At 36.5% G+C, this 20,000-nt stretch overlaps 1 protein-coding gene and 1 long non-coding RNA gene across 3 annotated transcripts in view; one reads left to right on the top strand and one right to left on the bottom strand.

Annotated features, from left to right (window-relative positions):
• The window catches only part of NUF2 (NUF2 component of NDC80 kinetochore complex), a 40,504-nt gene that overhangs the window by 1,496 nt on the left and 19,008 nt on the right, over positions 1 to 20,000 (top strand). For both annotated transcript variants that reach the window (XM_061399917.1, XM_061399928.1), the window contains exons 2-7: positions 2,470 to 2,604; positions 4,486 to 4,560; positions 5,575 to 5,651; positions 6,149 to 6,210; positions 16,950 to 17,047; positions 18,204 to 18,277. In XM_061399917.1, the coding sequence (XP_061255901.1) occupies positions 2,482 to 2,604; positions 4,486 to 4,560; positions 5,575 to 5,651; positions 6,149 to 6,210; positions 16,950 to 17,047; positions 18,204 to 18,277 (509 nt within the window). In that variant the 5' untranslated portion in view covers positions 2,470 to 2,481. The remainder of the gene's footprint in view (positions 1 to 2,469; positions 2,605 to 4,485; positions 4,561 to 5,574; positions 5,652 to 6,148; positions 6,211 to 16,949; positions 17,048 to 18,203; positions 18,278 to 20,000) is intronic.
• LOC133237661 (uncharacterized) overlaps positions 1 to 20,000 on the bottom strand; it is a 42,464-nt gene that overhangs the window by 7,691 nt on the left and 14,773 nt on the right. The window lies entirely within an intron of this gene.

The raw sequence follows: 20,000 nt of genomic DNA, 5'->3' as shown, positions 1-20,000 counted from the left end.
GCAAAGTGCTCAAGACTTTAGAAGGGAGAGATGTGTGATAATAATTATGAAGATATTGTATTTTGCACCTCTTTCTCTATTGGAATAATCTCTGATCCATATATATTAATAGTTTGTTTTGGAAAAATGACTTTTTCTGCAGTCTTTTGGCAATGATGTTTAAATCTATGACTTAGATGAAAATACAGAATGCATATTAATGGTAAAAGGGACATATAACATGTGAGGTGTCAGAATCTGGATACAAAAAGATTCTGACAGTAAGAGTTGGACTGTGAAGAAAGCTGAGCGCTGAAGAATTGATGCTTTTGAACTGTGGTGTTGGAGAAGACTCTTGAGAGTCCCTTGGACTGCAAGGAGATCCAACCAGTCCATCCTAAAGGAGATCAGTCCTGGGTGTTCATTGGAAGGACTGATAGTGAGGCTGAAACTCCAATACTTTGGCCACCTCATGCAAAGGGTTAACTCATTGGAAAAGACTCTGATGCTAGGAGGGATTGGGGGCAGGAGGAGAAGGGGATGACAGAGGATGAGATGGTTGGATGGCATCACTGACTCGATGCACATGAGTTTGGGTGATCTCCTGGAGTTGGTGATGGACAGGGAGGCCTGGCATGCTGCAATTCATGGGGTTGCAAAGAGTTGGACATGACTGAGCAACTGAACTGAACTGATAGAAGGAAAGTCTGGAATTATGAAATTCAATAATAGTAAATGCAAATTATGAAATTCAATAGTATGAAATAGGAATAATGGGAAATTCAATCATAGGAAATACAAATTCTTAAGGTTCAAATAATCAGTTATGTAAAAAGAGCATGGAGAAGTCCTGGCTTGTGGACTACAAAGTCATGTAAGAAGTCATGGAGAAGTGGGCTACATTGAAAAAGTTCTGGGACTTAGAGTCAGACGCACACACACACACACATGTTTGTCAGTATGTGTTATAGTAGCATTAGATCAGCAGTGACTGTTGCCAACTGTATTGATATTCCACCGTAATCAGACCATATCTGGAATATTATGTTCAGTTTGAGCGTTACATTTTAAGAAGACACTCATGAAATAGTTTTAGAGGAAAGTGAGCAGAATGATAGTTTCTAAAACAGTCATAAATGGAGTGGGTATTCTTAAACTATACTTACTTTAGATCAGAGAGGACTAAGTAGAGAGAGATGATAACTTTCTTCACATTTTTGAAAGTGAAGTCATGTGACCAAGGATTAATAAATTCTATTTAGTTGTAGTGACAGGAAGTAGGACCAGAAGATGAGTTATAACAAACAGATTTCTGTATAGTATTAGAAAGAGTTATCTGATTATTAGAGCCATACTAAGGTGGACAAAAAGTTGCTTTGAGAGTGAATTCTGTGATGTTTTAAATTTTTAAGCAGAACTGGGAAGTTATTTGTCAATCACCTTTCAGGGTGTTTAGCAGCATGCTGGGGTTGCTACCCACTAGATTCCAGTAGCATCCTCAGTCTAGTGCTGACAACCAAAACTGTCTCCAAAACTGTGAGAACAACTGCTCTAGGAGGACACAAGTGTGAATATTTCACTATTGAAGGACATTGTAGGGAGTGGTTTTTTTGTTATTTTGTTTTTCAAGTTCTCACTCTGGTGATTGGAATTCCTGCCAGTTACAGCTATTCATGGGCTTCCCTGGTGGCTCAGATGGTAAAGAATCTACCTGCAGTGCAGGTGACCTGTGTTCAATCCCTGGGTCAGGAAGATCCCCTGGAGAAGGGAATGGCAAGCCACTTCAGTATTCTTGCCTGGAGAATTCCATGGTCAGAGGAGCCTGGTGGACTACAATCCATGGTGTTGCAAAGAGTGATGATGACATGACTGATGACTTTTACTCACTTACAGCTATTCTATTCGTACTCTGTTTTTTTCTCTCTGGTCCTGCTTACATCTTAAACCTTATTAATCATCTCACTGTGTGTCATTAAATAGAATGTCAAATCAGAGTACAGTACAGCTTATTATTTATTTACCCTATGTTGCTGTTGTTTGTGTATAGATTCTGCTGATAGTCCTACCTATATATTTTACTTTGAAGATTAATTCTCAGGATCTTATTGAACTCTGCCTCCCAAACTTTTAAAAAAAAAAACAACCCAAAAAACATAGTTTCTTATCTGTGTGTTCAACCTAAGTCCTCTTTCCCATGAAAAAGAAAACAGTATTAGTTAAATTAGAAAATGACTGTGTTGCTTTAGAATAAAAGCTGTTTTAGAATATATACGTGTGTGTGTGTGTGTGTGGTGTGTGTGTGCATGTGTTTATATTTGTTTTTAATGTCACCTTACTAGGATGTGTGACGGTTTGATGATAGCACCACCATACATACAGCTCAACCCTGGCTTGTTAATTTTGTCCTTACATTTGTCAGCTTCCAGTTGGTGAGAACTGCTGGTTGTGCCATGTTTCTGACCTTTGTTTTTAATTCCTTCAAACCAACAGGGGACTCCCAAGATGGAAACTTTGTCTTTTCCCAGATATAATGCAGCTGAAGTTGTGGTTCATATTCGAAACAAAATCTTAACAGGAGCCGATGGTAAAAACCTCTCCAAGAATGATCTTTCTCCAAATCCCAAGGTAAAACGTGGTTCTTTTTGCATGTGGTTAGTATACAGGCCACATGAGGTCTGTAATGTGTGGGGAAAGGCATGTGTATCACTGTTTGATATAGGCTAGTAACTTTAATCCAGAGAAAATCTCTCAACTGGAGTTATTTTAAAATAACACTGTTTTTATGTGGGGCAACTTCTGCATTCCCATTAGGAATTCAAGTCTTTAATGCAGTTGTTTTCTTCCAAAAAAAGCTTCTAAACCATAGATGTATTACAGTATATTAAACTTTTTATTATGGACAGGGAGGCCTGGCGTACTGCGATTCATGGGGTCGCAAAGAGTCGGACACGACTGAGCGACTGAACTGAACTGAAACTTTTTATTATTGGAGTAGTGGTCTGAGGGTATCATTTATTGGTAAAGCTTGAAGGAACTTGCTCCAGGTGGTTTCCAATCACAAAAAGTGCTTAGAAGCAATCTTCTTGGGAAGCTTACAGATTAATTTTCTTGCATTATGCTCCAACGGGGAATTGACTTGTTTTGACAGGTAGTGTTTTTTTTATGTCTTTAGTTGTTAAATGCAAAAATGAACTATTCATGTGTCACAGAAAATCCCAAAGTCTCCTTCCATTTTCCTGTGTTCATCTTGAAGTGATAACATAATAAAACCTGGTTTAATGATGTAGAACTTAAACTTTTTGATCTTGATGACTCTGTAATCCTTTAAAATGGAAGGAATAATCTCAGAATAAACAAACTTGTTTGTATATGGATGAGAAAAGGTTCTATAGGCCAGTATTTGGGAATTGCTGATTTAGAAGATGAAAGTTAAAAATCCCATACTATCCTATTAAATGTATACCTCCTGAATCATAGTAGTCCCTTAAACAACTAAACATCTTAATTAACATCTGAGGCATCAACCAAGGTTTCCCATGTTCTTTTTAAAAACAAAACAATAACCCGGTGTACGAGACAGCAAAAGAGACACTGATGTATAGAACAGTCTTTTGGACTCTGTGGGAGAGGGAGAGGGTGGGAAGATTTGGGAGAATGGCATTGAAACATGTAAAATATCATGTAAGAAACGAGTTGCCAGTCCAGGTTCGATGCATGATACTGTATGCTTGGGGCTAGTGCACTGGGATGACCCAGAGGGATGGTATGGGGAGGGAGGAGGGAGGAGGGTTCAGGATGGGGAGTACATGTATACCTGTGATGGATTCATTTTGATATTTGGCAAAACTAATACAATTATGTAAAATTTAAAAATAAAATAAAATTAGAAAAAAACAAAACAAAACAAAACAAAACAAAAAACGCCCTCATTATTTTTGTCGTATGTTTGATGACATGTTTTGAAAGACTAACCTGTTCTTCCATTCCCTAATGTGGATAGATTGCCTGGATTGGATTTGAATATTCTTGTTATCATTCTGTGTATTAGCCTAAACAACTGATCTTATTGACCAGCACATATGACTTAGCACATATGAGCAAACTGATGAGTATATAAGGTGTTTTAAAACATGTAAAAATTAAGGATGAGATGTATGGAGAGAGTAACATGGAAACTTACAATACCATATGTAAAATAGATAGCCAGCGGGAATTTGCTGTATGACTCAGGGAACTCAAACAGAAGCTCTAACGATCTAGAGGGGTAGGACGGGGAGGGAGGCTCAGGAGGGAGGGCACACAGGCGTACCTATGGCTGATTCTTGTTGATGTTTGACAGAAAACAGCAAAATTCTATAAAGCAATTATCCTTCAATTAAAAAATAAAGTGGCAAAAAAAAAATATTTCAAGGGAGATGGAGTAATGTTGTCACTGTTTTTATCCGTTAACTACAGTAATGGTGATAGTGGTACAGCAGAGTGTTAAAAGGCATTTTTCTGTTACAGCCTGAAGTCTTGCATATGATCTACATGAGAGCTTTACAGATTGTATATGGGATCCGACTGGAGCATTTTTACATGGTGGGTTTAAGATGAAGCAAAATTGTGTTCTTTTGCTGCATTTCTCCTGCTCACATTGAATATTGGTTTTCAGGATAGGAAGTTCTTCACTTTATTTTTAGCAAAATCAAAGGCTTATTTAAAGTTAATGTCATTTACAAAGGAATCTTAGGTGTAGTTATGATTTATATTGATGGCTTTACTAAGATGAAAACTATTACTGAAGACCTAGATGACACAAGTTATTGATTCCATGTCCGCAGATGCGCGGACATGGCGGCGACTCCTCTTGGTGCGGCGGCCGGAGACAGAAAGAAATAACTTGTTATTCACAGATTTACAGGCTTGTCTTCAGAGACTACAATAAGAAATAACAAAGTCTTCACAGATACTGTTCTCTTCTCAGTAAGGACTTCCAAATTAGAAAAATGCACTGAGATTGAAAACAGTTGAAATAAAGCAGTTGAGCTTTAAGCAAATTAGGTATTTCTAGTAGGAATATTATTTTTCTTAATCTTTCTTTACTATTATTGTTAAATCATCAGGGCATCAACTGAAGATGTACAAAAAAGCAATATCTGTAGAATCTCAATATATATTGTTTGAAAATCTAAGGGTTTGTTATTTATTTGCTATGAAACCTTATAAGGCTTAGTTTCTTTGTCTATAAAATAAGGTTAGTACTCTGTCCTACTGTTGTTATAAAAATTAAGAAGCAATATATGTTAAGAATATATTTATAATTTAGCAGAGTACCTGATATTTAGCAAATGCTAACCATTACCCCTTTATTTTTTCACTCATTTAAACAGTCTTTATTGAGCACTCACTATGAACTGAGCATTATTAAAATTAGTGACATGTCTAGTTTTGTGCCAGGATCTGCATTGCTTGTTTAAATTAATGATAGTAAGCAGCAGCAGCAAGTTAATATATTTTGATTTTAATCTGTGATTAAACTTTCTTGAGGTTGAAAATTTTTCTCATTTTGTCTGATCAATTTGTAACTTGGATTTTGTGATGCATTACGTTTAGATGCCAGTGAACTCTGAAGTCATGTATCCACATATAATGGAAGGCTTCTTACCAGTCAGCAATTTGTTTATCCATTTGTAAGTAGAGAGTCATTATTTTCTTAGTCCACATTCATATTTACATTACATTTGGCTTTCTTAAAGACGTGATTTTCTTTGGAAAGGAATTTCTACCATTTTTCTCTCTACTCCCTCCCATAAACATTCAAAATTGTACATTTCCAGCAAATACAGCTAACTGCCCCCACTTCAGTTCTTTCAGTTGATGTATTAAGATACTGTGAGTCTAAAAGTATTAGTTTTGCATCTTAGAGAGTCCTAGTACTTCCAAGAGTGTGTGTTGTTTATTAGACTCTATAACTATACCTTCGTATTACATGAATACTTGTGTAATATACAGAAAAAGTAGGTTTCAGTGCTATATGATTATGTATTGTAGTAGACTTCTGACTCTGTCCTTTGACATTGAGAAATATATCCAGAAATCTTTCTGATAAAAAGATGTTTATCCTGTTTGACTTAGTATGTAATTCAAAAGATACTTTTCAATATACTTGCTCCACTTTATCTTCAAGGGACTCGTTTCTGCCCATCTGTCGGGTGAATGACTTTGAGATTGCTGATATTCTATATCCAAGTAAGTGAAAATTAAAACAATTTCTAATGTTTGGCCTTAATCTAACATTTTACCTTTCTATCAATAATGTGAAAAAAGAAAGACTTAAAGGAACTTGGATTTAGAAAGTGTGTCTTGATTCTCAAGGATGAACTTTTTAATATCCCATTATTGGACATTTTTCCTTTATAAAGTCACAGAAGAGCTGTTTTTTTGGTTAATTTTTCTTAACTCCTTACATTTGAAAATGTTCTGTAAATTTGAGATTATGAATGCAAACAATATGCAAGCTGTGGTGTTGCATAATGAATTAATCATACCAGTTTTATCAAATATCATAATTACTTTTTACCTTGAAGAAAACACCTTTTAACACTGATAATCATGATAATCATTATATTATATTAAAATGTAAAGTTCTCCTAATTTTGTGTCTCTTAATTTATTTGACTCTTTAGCATTTACAAATCAAGTTATTTTATGTTTCAAGATATTAGGTGTACTATATAAAAATTTATTTTTTATCCCATTTTGGATCTCTTTTTTTGTTGTTTATTGGCATATAAATTATAGAAAATAAAAATTCACTAATTTTAAATGCATAACTGAATAAATCTTAGCAAATGTGTATAGTAATATAACCAGCACCACAGTCATGACCCCTCAAAGTTCCCTTATATCCCTTTGCAGTTAGGTTTCTTTGGTCATGCACTTAACCTGCAAGCACTAATCTACTTTTTATCACTATAATATTTTGACTTTTCAGAACCTCATGTAATTGAAATCATATAGACTATAGTCTTTTGTGTCTGGCTTCTTTAATTTAGCATAGTGCTTTTGAGATTTGTCCACGTTATTGCATTTATTAGTACTTTGTCCTTTTATTTTAGAGTAGCAGTCTATCATAAGTATACAGTTTATTTATCCATTGTCCAGTTGGTAAGACATTTGAATTGCTTCCAGTTTTGGCTGTTGTGTATAAAGTTGCTGTGAACATTAGTGTACAAATCTGTGTATGCACATATTTTCATTTCTATGGATAAAGGTTGCTGTTGTTGTTCAGTTGCTCAGTCTTGTCTGACTCTTTGTGACCTCATGGACTACAGCACACTAGGCTTCCCTGTCCTTTACCATCTCCCAGAGCTTGCTCAAACTCATGTCCATGGAGTCAGTGATGCCATCCAACCATCTCGTCCTCTGTCGTCCCCTTTTCTTCCTGCTTTCAATCTTTCCCAGCATTGGGGTCTTTTCTAATGAATCGACTTATCACATCAGGTGGCCAAAGTATTGGAGCTTCAGCTTCAGCAGCAGTCCTTCCAATGAATAGTTAGGACTGATTTTCTTTAGGATGCACTGCTTTGATCTCCTTGCAGTCCAAGGGACTCTCAAGAGTCTACTCCAACACCACAAATCAGAAGCATCAATTCTTCGGCATTCAGCCTTCTTTGTGGTCCATCTCTCACATCCATACATGACTACTGGGAAGACCATAGCTTTGACTATATATATCTTTGTTGTCAAAGTGTTTTCTCTAATTTTTAATATGCTGTCTAGGTTGGTCATAACTTTTCTTCTAAGGAGCAAGTGTCTTTTAATTTAACCATCTCCAGTGATTTTGGAGCCCAAGAAAATAAAGCCTGTCACTGTTTCCATTCTTTCCCCATCTATTTGCCATGAAGCTATGGGACCGGATGTAATGATCTTGGGTTTTTGAATGTTGAGTTTTAAGCCAGCTTTTCACTCTCCTCTTTCACTTTCATCAAGAAACTCTTTAGTTCCTCTTCACTTTCTGCCATAAGAGTGGTGTCATCTGCATATCTGAGGTTATTGATATTTCTCCTGGCAATCTTCATTCCAGCTTGTGCTTCATCCAGCTCGGCATTTCACATGATGTACTCTGCATATAAGTTAAATAAGCAGGGTGACAATATACAGCCTTGACGTACTCCGTTTCCTGTTTGGAATCAGTCTGTTGTTCCATGTTCAGTTCTAACTGTTGCTTCCTGACCTGCATACAGATTTCTCAAGAGGCAGGTCAGGTGGTCTGGTATTCCCATCTCTTTCAGAATTTCCCACAGTTTGTTGTGATCCACATAGTCAAAGGCTTTGGCATAGTCAATAAAGCAGAAATCGATGTTTTTCTAGAACTCTCTTGCTTTTCCCATGATTCAGCGGATGTTGGCAATTTGATCTCTGGTTCCTCTGCCTTTTCTAAAACCAGCTTGAGCATCTGGAAGTTCACGATTCACGTATTGCTAAAGCCTGGCTTGGAGAATTTTGAGCATTACTTTACTAGTGTGTGAGATGAGTGCAATTGTGTGGTAGTTTGAGCATTCTTTGGCATTGCCTTTCTTTGGGATTGGAATGAAAACTGACCTTTTCCAGTCCTGTGGGCACTGCTGAGTTTTCCAAATTTGCTGGCATATTGAGTGCAGCACTTTCACAGCATCATCTTTCAGGATTTGGAATGGCTCAACTGGAATTCCATCACCTCCACTAGCTTTGTTCATAATGATGCTTTCTAAGGCCCACTTGACTTCACATTCCAGGATGTTGGCTCTAGGTGAGTGATCACAGCATCGTGATTATCTTGGTCGTGAAGATCTTTTTTGTACAGTTCTTCTGTGTATTCTTGCCACCTCTTAATATCTTCTGCTTCTGTTAGGTCCATACCATTTCTGTCCTTTATCGAGCCCATCTATGCATGAAACGTTCCCTTGGTTTCTCTAATTTTCTTGAAGAGATCTCTAGTCTTTCCCAATCTGTTGTTTTCCTCTATTTCTTTGCATTGATCATTGAGGAAGGCTTGCTTATCTTTTCTTGCTATTCTTTGGAACTCTGCATTGAGATGCTTACGTCTTTCCTTTTCTCCTTTGCTTTTCGCTTCTCTTCTTTTCACAGCTATTTATAAAGCCTCCCCAGACAGCCATTTTGCTTTTTTGCATTTCTTTTCCATGAGGATGGTCTTGATCCTAGAGCCCAGAAAAATAAAGTCACCCACTGTTTCCACTGTTTCCCCACCTATCTGCCATGAAGTGATAGGACTGGATGCCATGATCTTAGTTTTCTGAATGCTGAACTTTAACCCAACTTTTTCACTCTCTTCTTTCACTTTCATCTAGAGGCTCTTTAGTTGTTCTTCACTTTCTGCCATAAGAGTGGTGTCATCTGCATATCTGAGGTTATTGATATTTCTCTCAGCAATTTTGATTCCAGCTTGTGCTTCATCCAGCCCAGCGTTTCTCATGATGTACTCTGCATATAAGTTAAATAAGCAGGGTGACAGTATACAACCTTGACATACTCCTTTCTCTGTTTGGAACTAGTCTGTTGTTCCATGTCCATTTCTAACTGTTGCTTCCTGACCTGCATACAGATTTGTCAAGAGGCAGTTCAGGTGGTCTGGTATTCCCATGTCTTTAAGAATTTTCCAGTTTGTGGTGATACACACAGTTAAATACTTTGGTATAGTTACTAAAGCAGAAATACATGTTTTTCTGGAACTCTCTTGCTTTTTCAGTGATCCAGCGGATGTTGGCAATTTGATCTCTCATTCCTCTGCCTTTTCTAAAACCAGCTTGAACATATGGAAGTTCAGCCTATATTGCTGAAGCCTGCCTTGAAGAATTTTGAGCATTATTTTACTAGCGTGTGAGATGAGTGCAATTGTGCAGTCATTTGAGCATTCTTTGGCGTTGCCTTTCTTTGGGATTAGAATGAAAACTGACCTTTTCCAGTCCTGTGGCCACTGCTGAGTTTTCCAAATTTGCTGGCGTATTGAGTGCATCACTTTCACAGCATCATCATTTAGGACTTGAAATAGCTCCACTGGAATTCCATCACCTCCACTAGCTTTGTTCATAGTGATGCTTTCTAAGGCCCACTTGACTTCGCATTCCAGAATGTCTGGCTCTAGGTGAGTGATCACACCATCATGATTATCTGGGTCATGAAGATCTTTTTTGTATAGTTCTTCCATGTATTCTTGTCACCTCTTCTTAATATCTTCTGCTTCTGTTAGGTCCATACCATTTCTGTCCTTTATTGAGCCCATCTTTGCATGAAATGTTCCCTTGGTATCTCCAATTTTCTTGAAGAGATCTCTAATCTTTCCCATTCTGTTGTTTTCCTCTATTTCTTTGCATTGATTACTGAGGAAGGCTTTCTTATCTCTCCTTGCTATTCTTTGGAACTCTGTATTCAGACAGGATAAATACTAAAAGTAGAAATGCTGGTTTACACAGTAAGCACATGCTTAACCTTTTAGGAAACTCCAAACTGTTCTTCTAAGTGGCTGTATCGTTATGCTCTAGTGCATTGCCGTTGGCAGTATGTGATAGTTTCACTTCCTCTACATCCTTCTTGTACTCGATACTGTAGGTTTTTAATTTGACATGCTAAAGGCTGTCTCTGGGTTTCCCAGGTGGCACAGTAGTAAAGAATCCACCTGCTAATGCAGGAGACACAAGTACATGGGTTTGAGTCCTGGGTCAGGGAAGATCACGTGGAGTAGGAAATGACAACCCACTCCAGTATTCTTGCCTGGAAAATTCCATGGACAAAGAAACATGGTGGGCTACAGTACAGGGATCACAAAATGTGGGACGTGACTGAGCCCACCTGCACGCAAAGATTGTCTAGTTATATTTCATGGTTTCAACTCACATCTCCCTCATGGCTAGATAATAATGAGCAAACTTTCATATGCTTATTTGCTATCCATATATCTTTGGTGAAGTATCTATTTGAATTAGTTAGCTACTTTTAAAAAATTGAATTGTTTGTCTTATGATTGAGTTGGAAGATTTCTTCAGTATTTTGGAAACGTAGTTTATCAGATACGTGTTATACAGATTTTCCCCTTGGTCTGTTACTTGCTTTTTCAGTTTCATAACCATGTCTTTTCAAAAGCAAGATGTATTTCAGTTTTGAATATTCTAACTGATATTTTTTCTTTTGTCATTCATAAAACTATTTTTTGCATTTTATCAGAAAATCTTGGCCTCAAGGATTTATTTGGCTAAATTTTACTCCTTTATTTTGCTGTAAGTGTATTATAGTTTCAGCCTTTATTATTTAATGCCTAAATTTTTGAATATCATGTGAGGCAAAGGGCAAGGTTCATTTTTTTCCATTATGCATGTGATTCTCAAAGTATTCTAGCGTCACTCATTGAAAAGTTTATCCTTTTGCCGTTGAACTACCCTGGCACTTTTGTCAAAAGTAATTGATTCTGCACATCTATTAGGATGGCAGAAATCTAAAACACTGACAATACCAAATGCTGCTGAGGAAGGATATGGAGCAACAGGAACTTTTATTTATCGCTTGTGGAAATGCAGCCTTGGAACACGGTTGTCAGTTTCTTACAAAGCTAAGTGTATTCTTACTGTATGATCTAATAGTCATGTGCCTTGGTATTTATCCAAACATCTAGAAAGCTCATGTCTACACAAAAACCTGCTAACATCTTTTTGCAGCTTTATTCATAATTGTCAAAACCTAGAAGCAAGCAAGACATCCTTCAGTAGGTGAATGGTGAAATAGTACATCAAGCCAGGGGAATAGTACTTAGTGCTATAAAGAAATGAGTTATGAAGCAATAAAAAGACATCAGGAATCTCAGATGCGTATCACTAAGTATAAGAAGTCAGTCTGCAAATGCTATTTGCAGTACTATTACAATTATGACAATCTGAAAAAGGCAAAAACTATGAAGATAGTAAAAAGATCATTGTTTGCCAGGGACTGTGGGGGGAGAAAGAATAGATAGCCAGGGCAGAGAGGATTTTTTACAGCAGTGAAACTATCCTGTATCATACTGTAGTTATACAGTGTTATATTTGTGTCCAAACCTTTGTCATATATATGGAATTTAGAAAGAAGATAACGATAACCCTGTATGTGAGACAGCAAAAGAGACTCAGATGTATAGAATAGTCTTTTCGACTCTGGGAGAGGGCATGGGTGGGATGATATGGGAGAATGGCATTAAAACATGTATAATATCATATGTGAAACAGATCGCCAGTCCAGGTTCGATGCATGAGACATGGTGCTCAGGGCTGGTGCACTGGGTTGACCCTGAGGGATGGGATGGGGAGGGAGGTGGGAGGGGGGTTCAGGATGGGGAACACATGTACACCTGTGGTAGATTCATGTCAATGTATGGCAAAGCCAATACAATATTGTAAAGTAAAAATAAATAAATAAATAAAAAGGCCTATACCTTTGTCAAAATCCATAGATTGTACAGATTTATATGTACATTCCAAGAGTGAATTCTGATGTAAACTATGAACTTTGACTAATAATGACATGTCAGGGTAGGTTCATCTTTTGTCACAAATGTACCACTCAGGTGGGGGATGTTGATAGTGGAGTAGGCTATATCAGGACATAGAATACATGGAAACTCTACTTTCTGCTTAACTTTTCTGTGAACCTAAAGCGTGCTAAAGATTCTGCATTACAGTATACTAACGCATATATATGGATTTTAGAAAGATGGTAACAATAACCCTGTGTACGAGACTGCAAAAGAGACACCGATGTATAGATCAGTCTTATGGACTCTGTGGGAGAGGGAGAGGGTGGGGAGATTTGGGAGAATAGCATTGAAACATGTATAATATCATGTATGAAACGAGTCGCCAGTCCAGGTTCGATGCACAGTACTGGATGCTTGGGGCTGGTGCACTGGGACGACCCAGAGGGAGGGTATGGGGAGGGAGGTGGGAGGAGGGTTCAGGATGGGGAACACAGGTATACCTGTGGCGGATTCATTTCGATATTTGGCAAAACTAATACAATATTGTAAAGTTTAAAAATAAAATAAAATTTAAAACCTGTTTAAAAAAAAAAAAGATTCTGCATTAAAAAGTCAGTTAATATATATATTTCTGGCTGCATTCTTTGCTCTGTTGATCTCTATGTCTGTTTCTGCACTAACCATACTGTCTTGATTACTTCAGCCTTCATAGTAAGTCTGGAAATCAGGCAGTGTTTAAGTTCTCCAACATTGTTCTCTATTTCATAATTGTTTTAGTTATTCTGGACTTTTGTATTTTCATATAAATTTTAGAGTTAGCTGGTTACTTTTATGCTCCTCTACCCTCCATAATCTCCTAGAATTTTGACTGAGATTACTTTGAATGTATAGTTCATTTGGTGGATAATTGAGACAACTTGATAATATTAGGTCTTGTAATCCAAGTGTATTTACCTCCATTTATTTAGGTTGTCTTTAATTTTTCATGACTATGTTTTATTATTTTCAGAGTACAGGTCATACACATTTTGTTAAATTTATCTGTAAGTGATGTATATTTCTTTCAGTTTAAATTTTGAATTGATTGGTCATTACTAGTGTAGAGAGACAATTGATTTTTATATGTTGACCTTATTTCTAATAGATTTTTAGAATAGATTCCTAGGGTTTTCTACACTGGCAGTCCAGTTATTTGAGAACAAAGACAGTTTTACATCTTGCCAATCTAGATGTATTTTACTTATTATTCTTTCCTTCTGCAGTGGCTAGGATTTCTAGCATAATGTTGAATAAAATGTTGAGAGTATGCATCATTGTGTTATTCCTGTTCTTCAGGGGAAAGCATTTAGGCTTTTATCAGGAAGTGTGTTAGTTATAGGATTTTCTTAGATGGCCTTTATCAGGGTAAGTAACTTCTCTTTGCATTTTGTATCATGAGTGGGTGTTCACTTTTGTTAAATTTCTGCTCTGCATCTAATGAGAAAATCATGTGAGTTCTCTTCTAGTGGATTACATTGTTTGATTTTTTAATGTTAAGACAACTTTGTATTCAGGATGAACCCCATTTGCTTATGATATAGTGTTTTTTAACATATTGCTGAATTTGATTTGTTAATATTTTGTTGTGTTTTTGTGATCATGTTCATGAGAGCTATTGGTCTGTATTTTTTTTGTAATGCCACTGCAGTGACAAATTTGGATATCAAGATTTTGCTGGCCTTTCAGGATGAGTTTATAGAGATTCCCTCTTTCATTTCCAGAAATAGTTATGTAAAACTTGTATTCTTTCTTTCTTAAATGTTCGATAGAATTCACCAGTGAATTCAACTGGGATTGGAGTTTTCTCTGTGAATTATTAATTTTTTTTTTAATAAATAAAGGATTATGCTGGTTATTTCCAGAGCTACTAAATGAGCTTCTGTAGGTTACCTTTTTCTGAGAGTTTATCTATTTACTTTAAATGGGCAGATTTATTAACATAACATTGCTCATATTTTTCCTGTACCATTGAACAGTCTTAGGGGTCGGCAGTGATGGCCCTCTCTCATTTTGACATTAATAATTTGTTTCTTCATTCATTCACTTTTCCCTGATCAATCTGGCTAGAGGTTTATCAATTTTGCTGATCTTTTGAAAGAACCAGCTTTTTGTCTCACTAATTTTTGGGTGTTTTATTTCTGTGTTTTGTTTTATTGGTTCTTGCGCTCATTGTTATTCCTTCTTTTTTCATGCTTACTTTGGGTTTTCTTTTCTTTCTTTTTTCCTCCAGCCTTTTAAAGATAGAAGCTGAGGCCATCAATTGAGACCTTTCTTCTTTCCTAACATAGATGTTTAGTACTATAAATTTCCCTCTAGCTTTGCTTTAGCTGCATCCCATGAGCTTATTATAGATGTTTGAGTGATAGTTTCAATTCCTCTACATTTCTTTGGACTTGACACACACACACATGCATTTGTGATTATAAATTTAATTTTGTCTTCAACAGAGTAGTCCTGTGACACTCTGGCTTCGGGAATTGAGGCCACATCCCTTCTGAGATATCTTTTCTTTTTTGAAGTTATTTCAGGATTATCATTGGTCAAAGATCAATTTTTATCTAAATGCCTAATTTTGATAGTTCTTAGATCAAATATATAGTTTAAAATAAAAATCCTTATGGCAATGGGTCCAAGATTTCGAGTTCTCAGAGGAGATTATTTCCTCACAGAGACAATGCAGAAACACTACAAACTTTGTCATTTCCCTGCATTTTTCCCCCTTAATCTACCATTTCACTAAGGATGTAGCCTTCCTAGAGTCCCACATCTTTTAGGGACCTCAGCTCCAGTTCCCTGTGTCATGTGAGTCCAAGGTGTGATCAGCTGTTTCTTCATGAAAGTTAATAATCCAGACTAACTGCTTACTGAGCCTGGAGTTATTCTTTCTTGATTCTCACGTCTGGCTGTTTTTAATAAGACTTTCTCTTTATCACAAGTTTGTAGCCATTTGATTATCATGTGCCTTTGAAGATTTTATTTTTGTCCCCCTTCCTTAGATATGTTTATAGTTCCTTGGATATGTTTATGTGTATGTGTTAGTCACTCAGTCGTGTCCAACTCTCTGTGACATCATAGACTGTGGCCCTCCAGGCTCCTCTGTCCATGGAATTCTCCTGGCAGGAACAGTGGAGTCGCTTGCTATTTCCTCCTCCAGGGGATCTTCCTGACCCGCGGATTGAACCCACATCTCCTGCATTGCAGGCAGATTCTTTACCATCTGAGCCACCAGGGAAGCCTGGATATGTTTATAGTTTCTGTCAAATTTGGAAAATATTTAGCTATTCTATAAAAGTTTTTTCTACTGTTCCTTTTTGTAGGACTCTAATTACACATTTATTATGCTGCTTGATATTGTCCTTAAGTTCCTAAATACGCTATTCATCTTTTTCTCTCTGGCTCTCATTTTAGATAGCTTTTATTGCTATGTTTTCAGTTTCGCTAATCCTTTCATCTGTAGATATAATCTGCCCTTAATCCTATCTATTGTATTTTTCATCTCAGGTATTTTATTTTTCAACTGTAAAAGGTTTATTTGGGTCTCTCCTTTCTGTCCTTATAATGCTATTGCTTTTCTGAACCTTCCTGAACAAACAGAATGTATTTATAGACCATATTCATGAAGACTGAGTCAAGAAGATAGAGTTTTTATATATTCTAGCTTCCTTGGCCTCTTTAAACTTTAAAAATCCTAATTTTTTGTTCTCTCCAAACTCTAAATTCTGTTTTCATGTCTCAGCAATACCCAAGAGTTCTGTTTGTGATCTCCCCCAGGATATAGCCTACAAATTCACTCAAGTGGTAGGCTAGTGCATTAGCAGGATTCAACTCATTTACCTTTCTTGGAAATTGCTGTTGTATATTACTTATAGTTCAGTGTCTACACTGAGAAGGCAATGGCACCCTATTCCAGTACTCTTGCCTGGAAAATCCCATGGACGGAGGAGTCTGGTAGGCTGCAGTCCATGGGGTCGGGAAGAGTTGGACACGACTGAGCGACTTCACTTTCGCTTTTCACTTTCACGCATTGGAGAAGGAAATGGCAACCCACTCCAGTGTTCTTGCCTGGAGAATCCCAGGGATGGTGGAGCCTGCTGGGCCGCCGTCTATGGGGTCGCACAGAGTCGGACACGACTGAAGCGACTGAGCAGCAGCAGCAGTGTCTACAGCTTGTTATTTTATACTTTTTATCTGTTTTTCTGGTTGTTTAGGATGGGATAGTGTATCTGGTCTCTGTTCTCTCATGGCCAAAAATGCTTTTTGTTTTTTGGGGTTTTTTTTAATTTAGATAATTGGGATCATTAAGTTAGAGCAGATATTCTGTACTTTGGTTAATTAGCATACAAATACTTTTGTTCTGTATACTATAAGCAGAATATATGGTGGGAGAAAATAAATTTTCACTTTTCTTGTTTCAAAGATTTATTTAAGGAGGCTTGCTTTCTATTTTTAGAGGCAAAACGGACAACTCGGTTTTTAAGTGGCATTATCAACTTTATTCACTTCCGAGAAGCATGCCGTGAGACATATATGGAATTTCTTTGGCAATATGTAAGATTCAAATGTATTTTGGGGATCATATACAAGTTCAGTAACATCATTTATACACCAATAGTATGTCTTGAAATGATTGATACAGATAACTAATTTTTTATGGCCATTAGAATCAAATTTACATATTATATTTGTATGAAATTTCAAATTTAGTGAGTTTATCTCAGAATGAGATTTTCTTTTATATTTGGTATCATTAGGGAGAGGCTGGGTTTTTTATTTAAATTTTGTACCAGGGACTCCTTTTCCTTTATTAGGAAATGGAGGGGAAGACAATAGTGATAATCAAATTCTTTTTCTTTAGAGTTTAATAGATAGTGTAATGTTCTTTAAATAATTGAGAAATTTGAAGTTTATATTTGCTTTCTAAATAATGGCCTAATTAGGTGTTTTGTTCTGTTCATCTGTTTGCTCAGCATTGCATTATAAGAGTCAAATAAATCACTTTAAACTCCTTTCACCAACAATTTAGAGAATTTGGAAAGATTTTGGGTCATCTGTGTGATTTGTTCCCATCTGCCCTCAGTTTGGGGTACCATACTTTTAGAAAAGCACTTGGGTAACACCAGAGAATTAGTACTTAGACAAGTGAGCTACATAGATAAATATTTCCTTATACAAATCATGATCAGCCTATACCACCTAAACATCAAATACTTTCCAAAGCATACAGATGTGTGTGCCAACACATACTAACACACAATTTTGCTTGGCTAATTTCTCATTTTTTTTAAGATATGGCTCAGAGTTCTATCATTTCTGTGAACCCTCTGTGATACTCCTTCCCAGACATTACCCAAGTTAGGTTGAATGTCATTATATTCAGTCCTATGACAAGTTGTATATATTTATTTTTCTGACTCGTTAAAGAGACTGAACTATGTAAGTCCAGGGACTAAAAGTTAGTCTTCTTGGGAGTTATTCCTGGTACCTAGCACCATGATTAACTGTGTTAATAAGAACTCAACATTTGTATGTTGAATAAGTAAAGAAATTTCTAACTCATTTGTTATAGGTGCCTAATTCTTTCTTAAATTTCTTAATTCTCATGGTGAAAGTTGTAGAGTGTGCAAGTACTGGTGGATATTTTTTAAACACATCACTGATTATGTTGAAAAATGTTGATATTAAATTGTTAAAATTGCTTTAATAGAAATCTTCTGTGGACAAAATGCAGCAGTTAAATACTGCACACCAGGAGGCATTAATGAAATTGGAGAGACTTGAGTAAGTAGGAAATTTACAAATAAAATGCAATTTCAAAATGCAAAATGAAGGTAGAGTATTTTACAATCTACAGTCTACTTCATCTCTTTTATCTTCCTTACTAAATAGAGTGTTTAATTAAGTTGACCTTTTTTGAAGAAGAAAAACTAGTGTGTGCTTCCTTTAACTCTTAATATACACATAGTGTATTCTTTTATTTCTTTTCTTGTTGTTAGTGCATTAGCCAGACATGTTTAGAGCCATTAACCAACTCTCCTAAATTATATCTAGTGGTATTTATCTTATGTGTAAGTAGTAACTGACAGGATTCTCTTTCTTCCTTCAGATCAGTTAATTCTTTAAAATTTTTATTCCTTCAACAGAGGTTTATTGTTTAGTTTGTTTTGTTTTGACTTAAAGGTCAGATAGGAGAAGAAATCATTCAAGGGTTATAATTCTTGGCTTTATATATATTGATTTTGAACAAAAGAATTTTTTTATCCCTTCTAATATGTTGATGTTTTGGGTTTTTCTGTTTCAGTTAAAAACTTTGTTTTTAGCCTGCTCTGGCATAAATTGCCTTTAGAGACAGCCCATTTCCTTCTCCAGGGGATCTTCCCGACCCAGGGATTGAACCCGGCTCTCCCGCATTGTAGCAGATGCTTTACCGTCCGGGCCACCAGGGAGGTTAGAGACAGCAGTAAACTGAAAAGACTGGGAGTAGGAGGCCAATAATAAAATTTAAGATGGCAGATTTGTACAGTGTTCAAATATCAACAACCTCAGATATCCAGATAATATGACTATAATGGCAGAAAGTAAAGAAGAACTAAAGAGCCTGTTGACAAGGGTGAAAGAGGAGAGTGAAAAAGCTGGCTTAAAACTCAACATTTAAAACGTTATGGCATCTGACCCCATCACTTGATTTCAAATAGAAGAGGAAAAGTGGGAGCAATGACAGACTTTATTTTCTTGGGCTCCAAAATCACTGTGGATGGTGACTGCAGCCATGTTATTAAAAGATGTTTGTTCCTTAGAAGGAAAGCTATGACAAACTAGACAGAGTATTAAAAAGCAAAGACATCACTTTGCCGAGAAATGTTTGTAAAGTCAAAGCTGTGTTTTTTCCAGTAGTCATGTATGAATGTGAGAGTTGGGCCATAAAGAAAGCTGAGCACCGAAGAATTGATGCTTTCAAATTATGGTGCTAGAGAAGACTCTTGAGAGTTCCTTGGACTGCAAAGAGATCAAACGAGTCAAGGAAATCAACCCCAAATATTCATTGGAATGACTGAAGCTGAAGTTCCAACACTTTGGTCACATGATGCGAAGAGTCAGTTCATGGAAGACTGATGCTCAGAAAGATTGAAGCAAAAGGAGAAGGGGATGGTAGGGAATGAGATGGCTAGCATCACGGACTCAATGGACGTGAATTTGAGCAAACTCCAAGAGACAGTAGAGAACAGAGGAGCCTGGCTTTCTACAGTCCAGGGGCTCCCAAAGAGTTGGACATGACTTAATGACTGAACAACAACAAAATTTATGATAAACCAAGTCACAAGAGAAATGGCAAACTGGAAGTGAAATTTGCAACATTTGCAGCAAAGCGTTTCAATCTCTAATAATGCCCATGTAGTATTCCTAAAATACAGAACTACAAACTGATGGGAAAATATAATTTTAAAAATGGGCAAGGAATTTACAGAGGATTAAGTGCAAATACTAATTAAAAATATGTAAAAAT

The sequence above is a fragment of the Bos javanicus genome, chromosome 3 (assembly GCF_032452875.1).
Source record: "Bos javanicus breed banteng chromosome 3, ARS-OSU_banteng_1.0, whole genome shotgun sequence".
NCBI lineage: Eukaryota > Metazoa > Chordata > Mammalia > Artiodactyla > Bovidae > Bos > Bos javanicus.
Note: the sequence above shows the minus strand (reverse complement) of the source record. Positions and strands in the feature narration are given on the sequence as shown.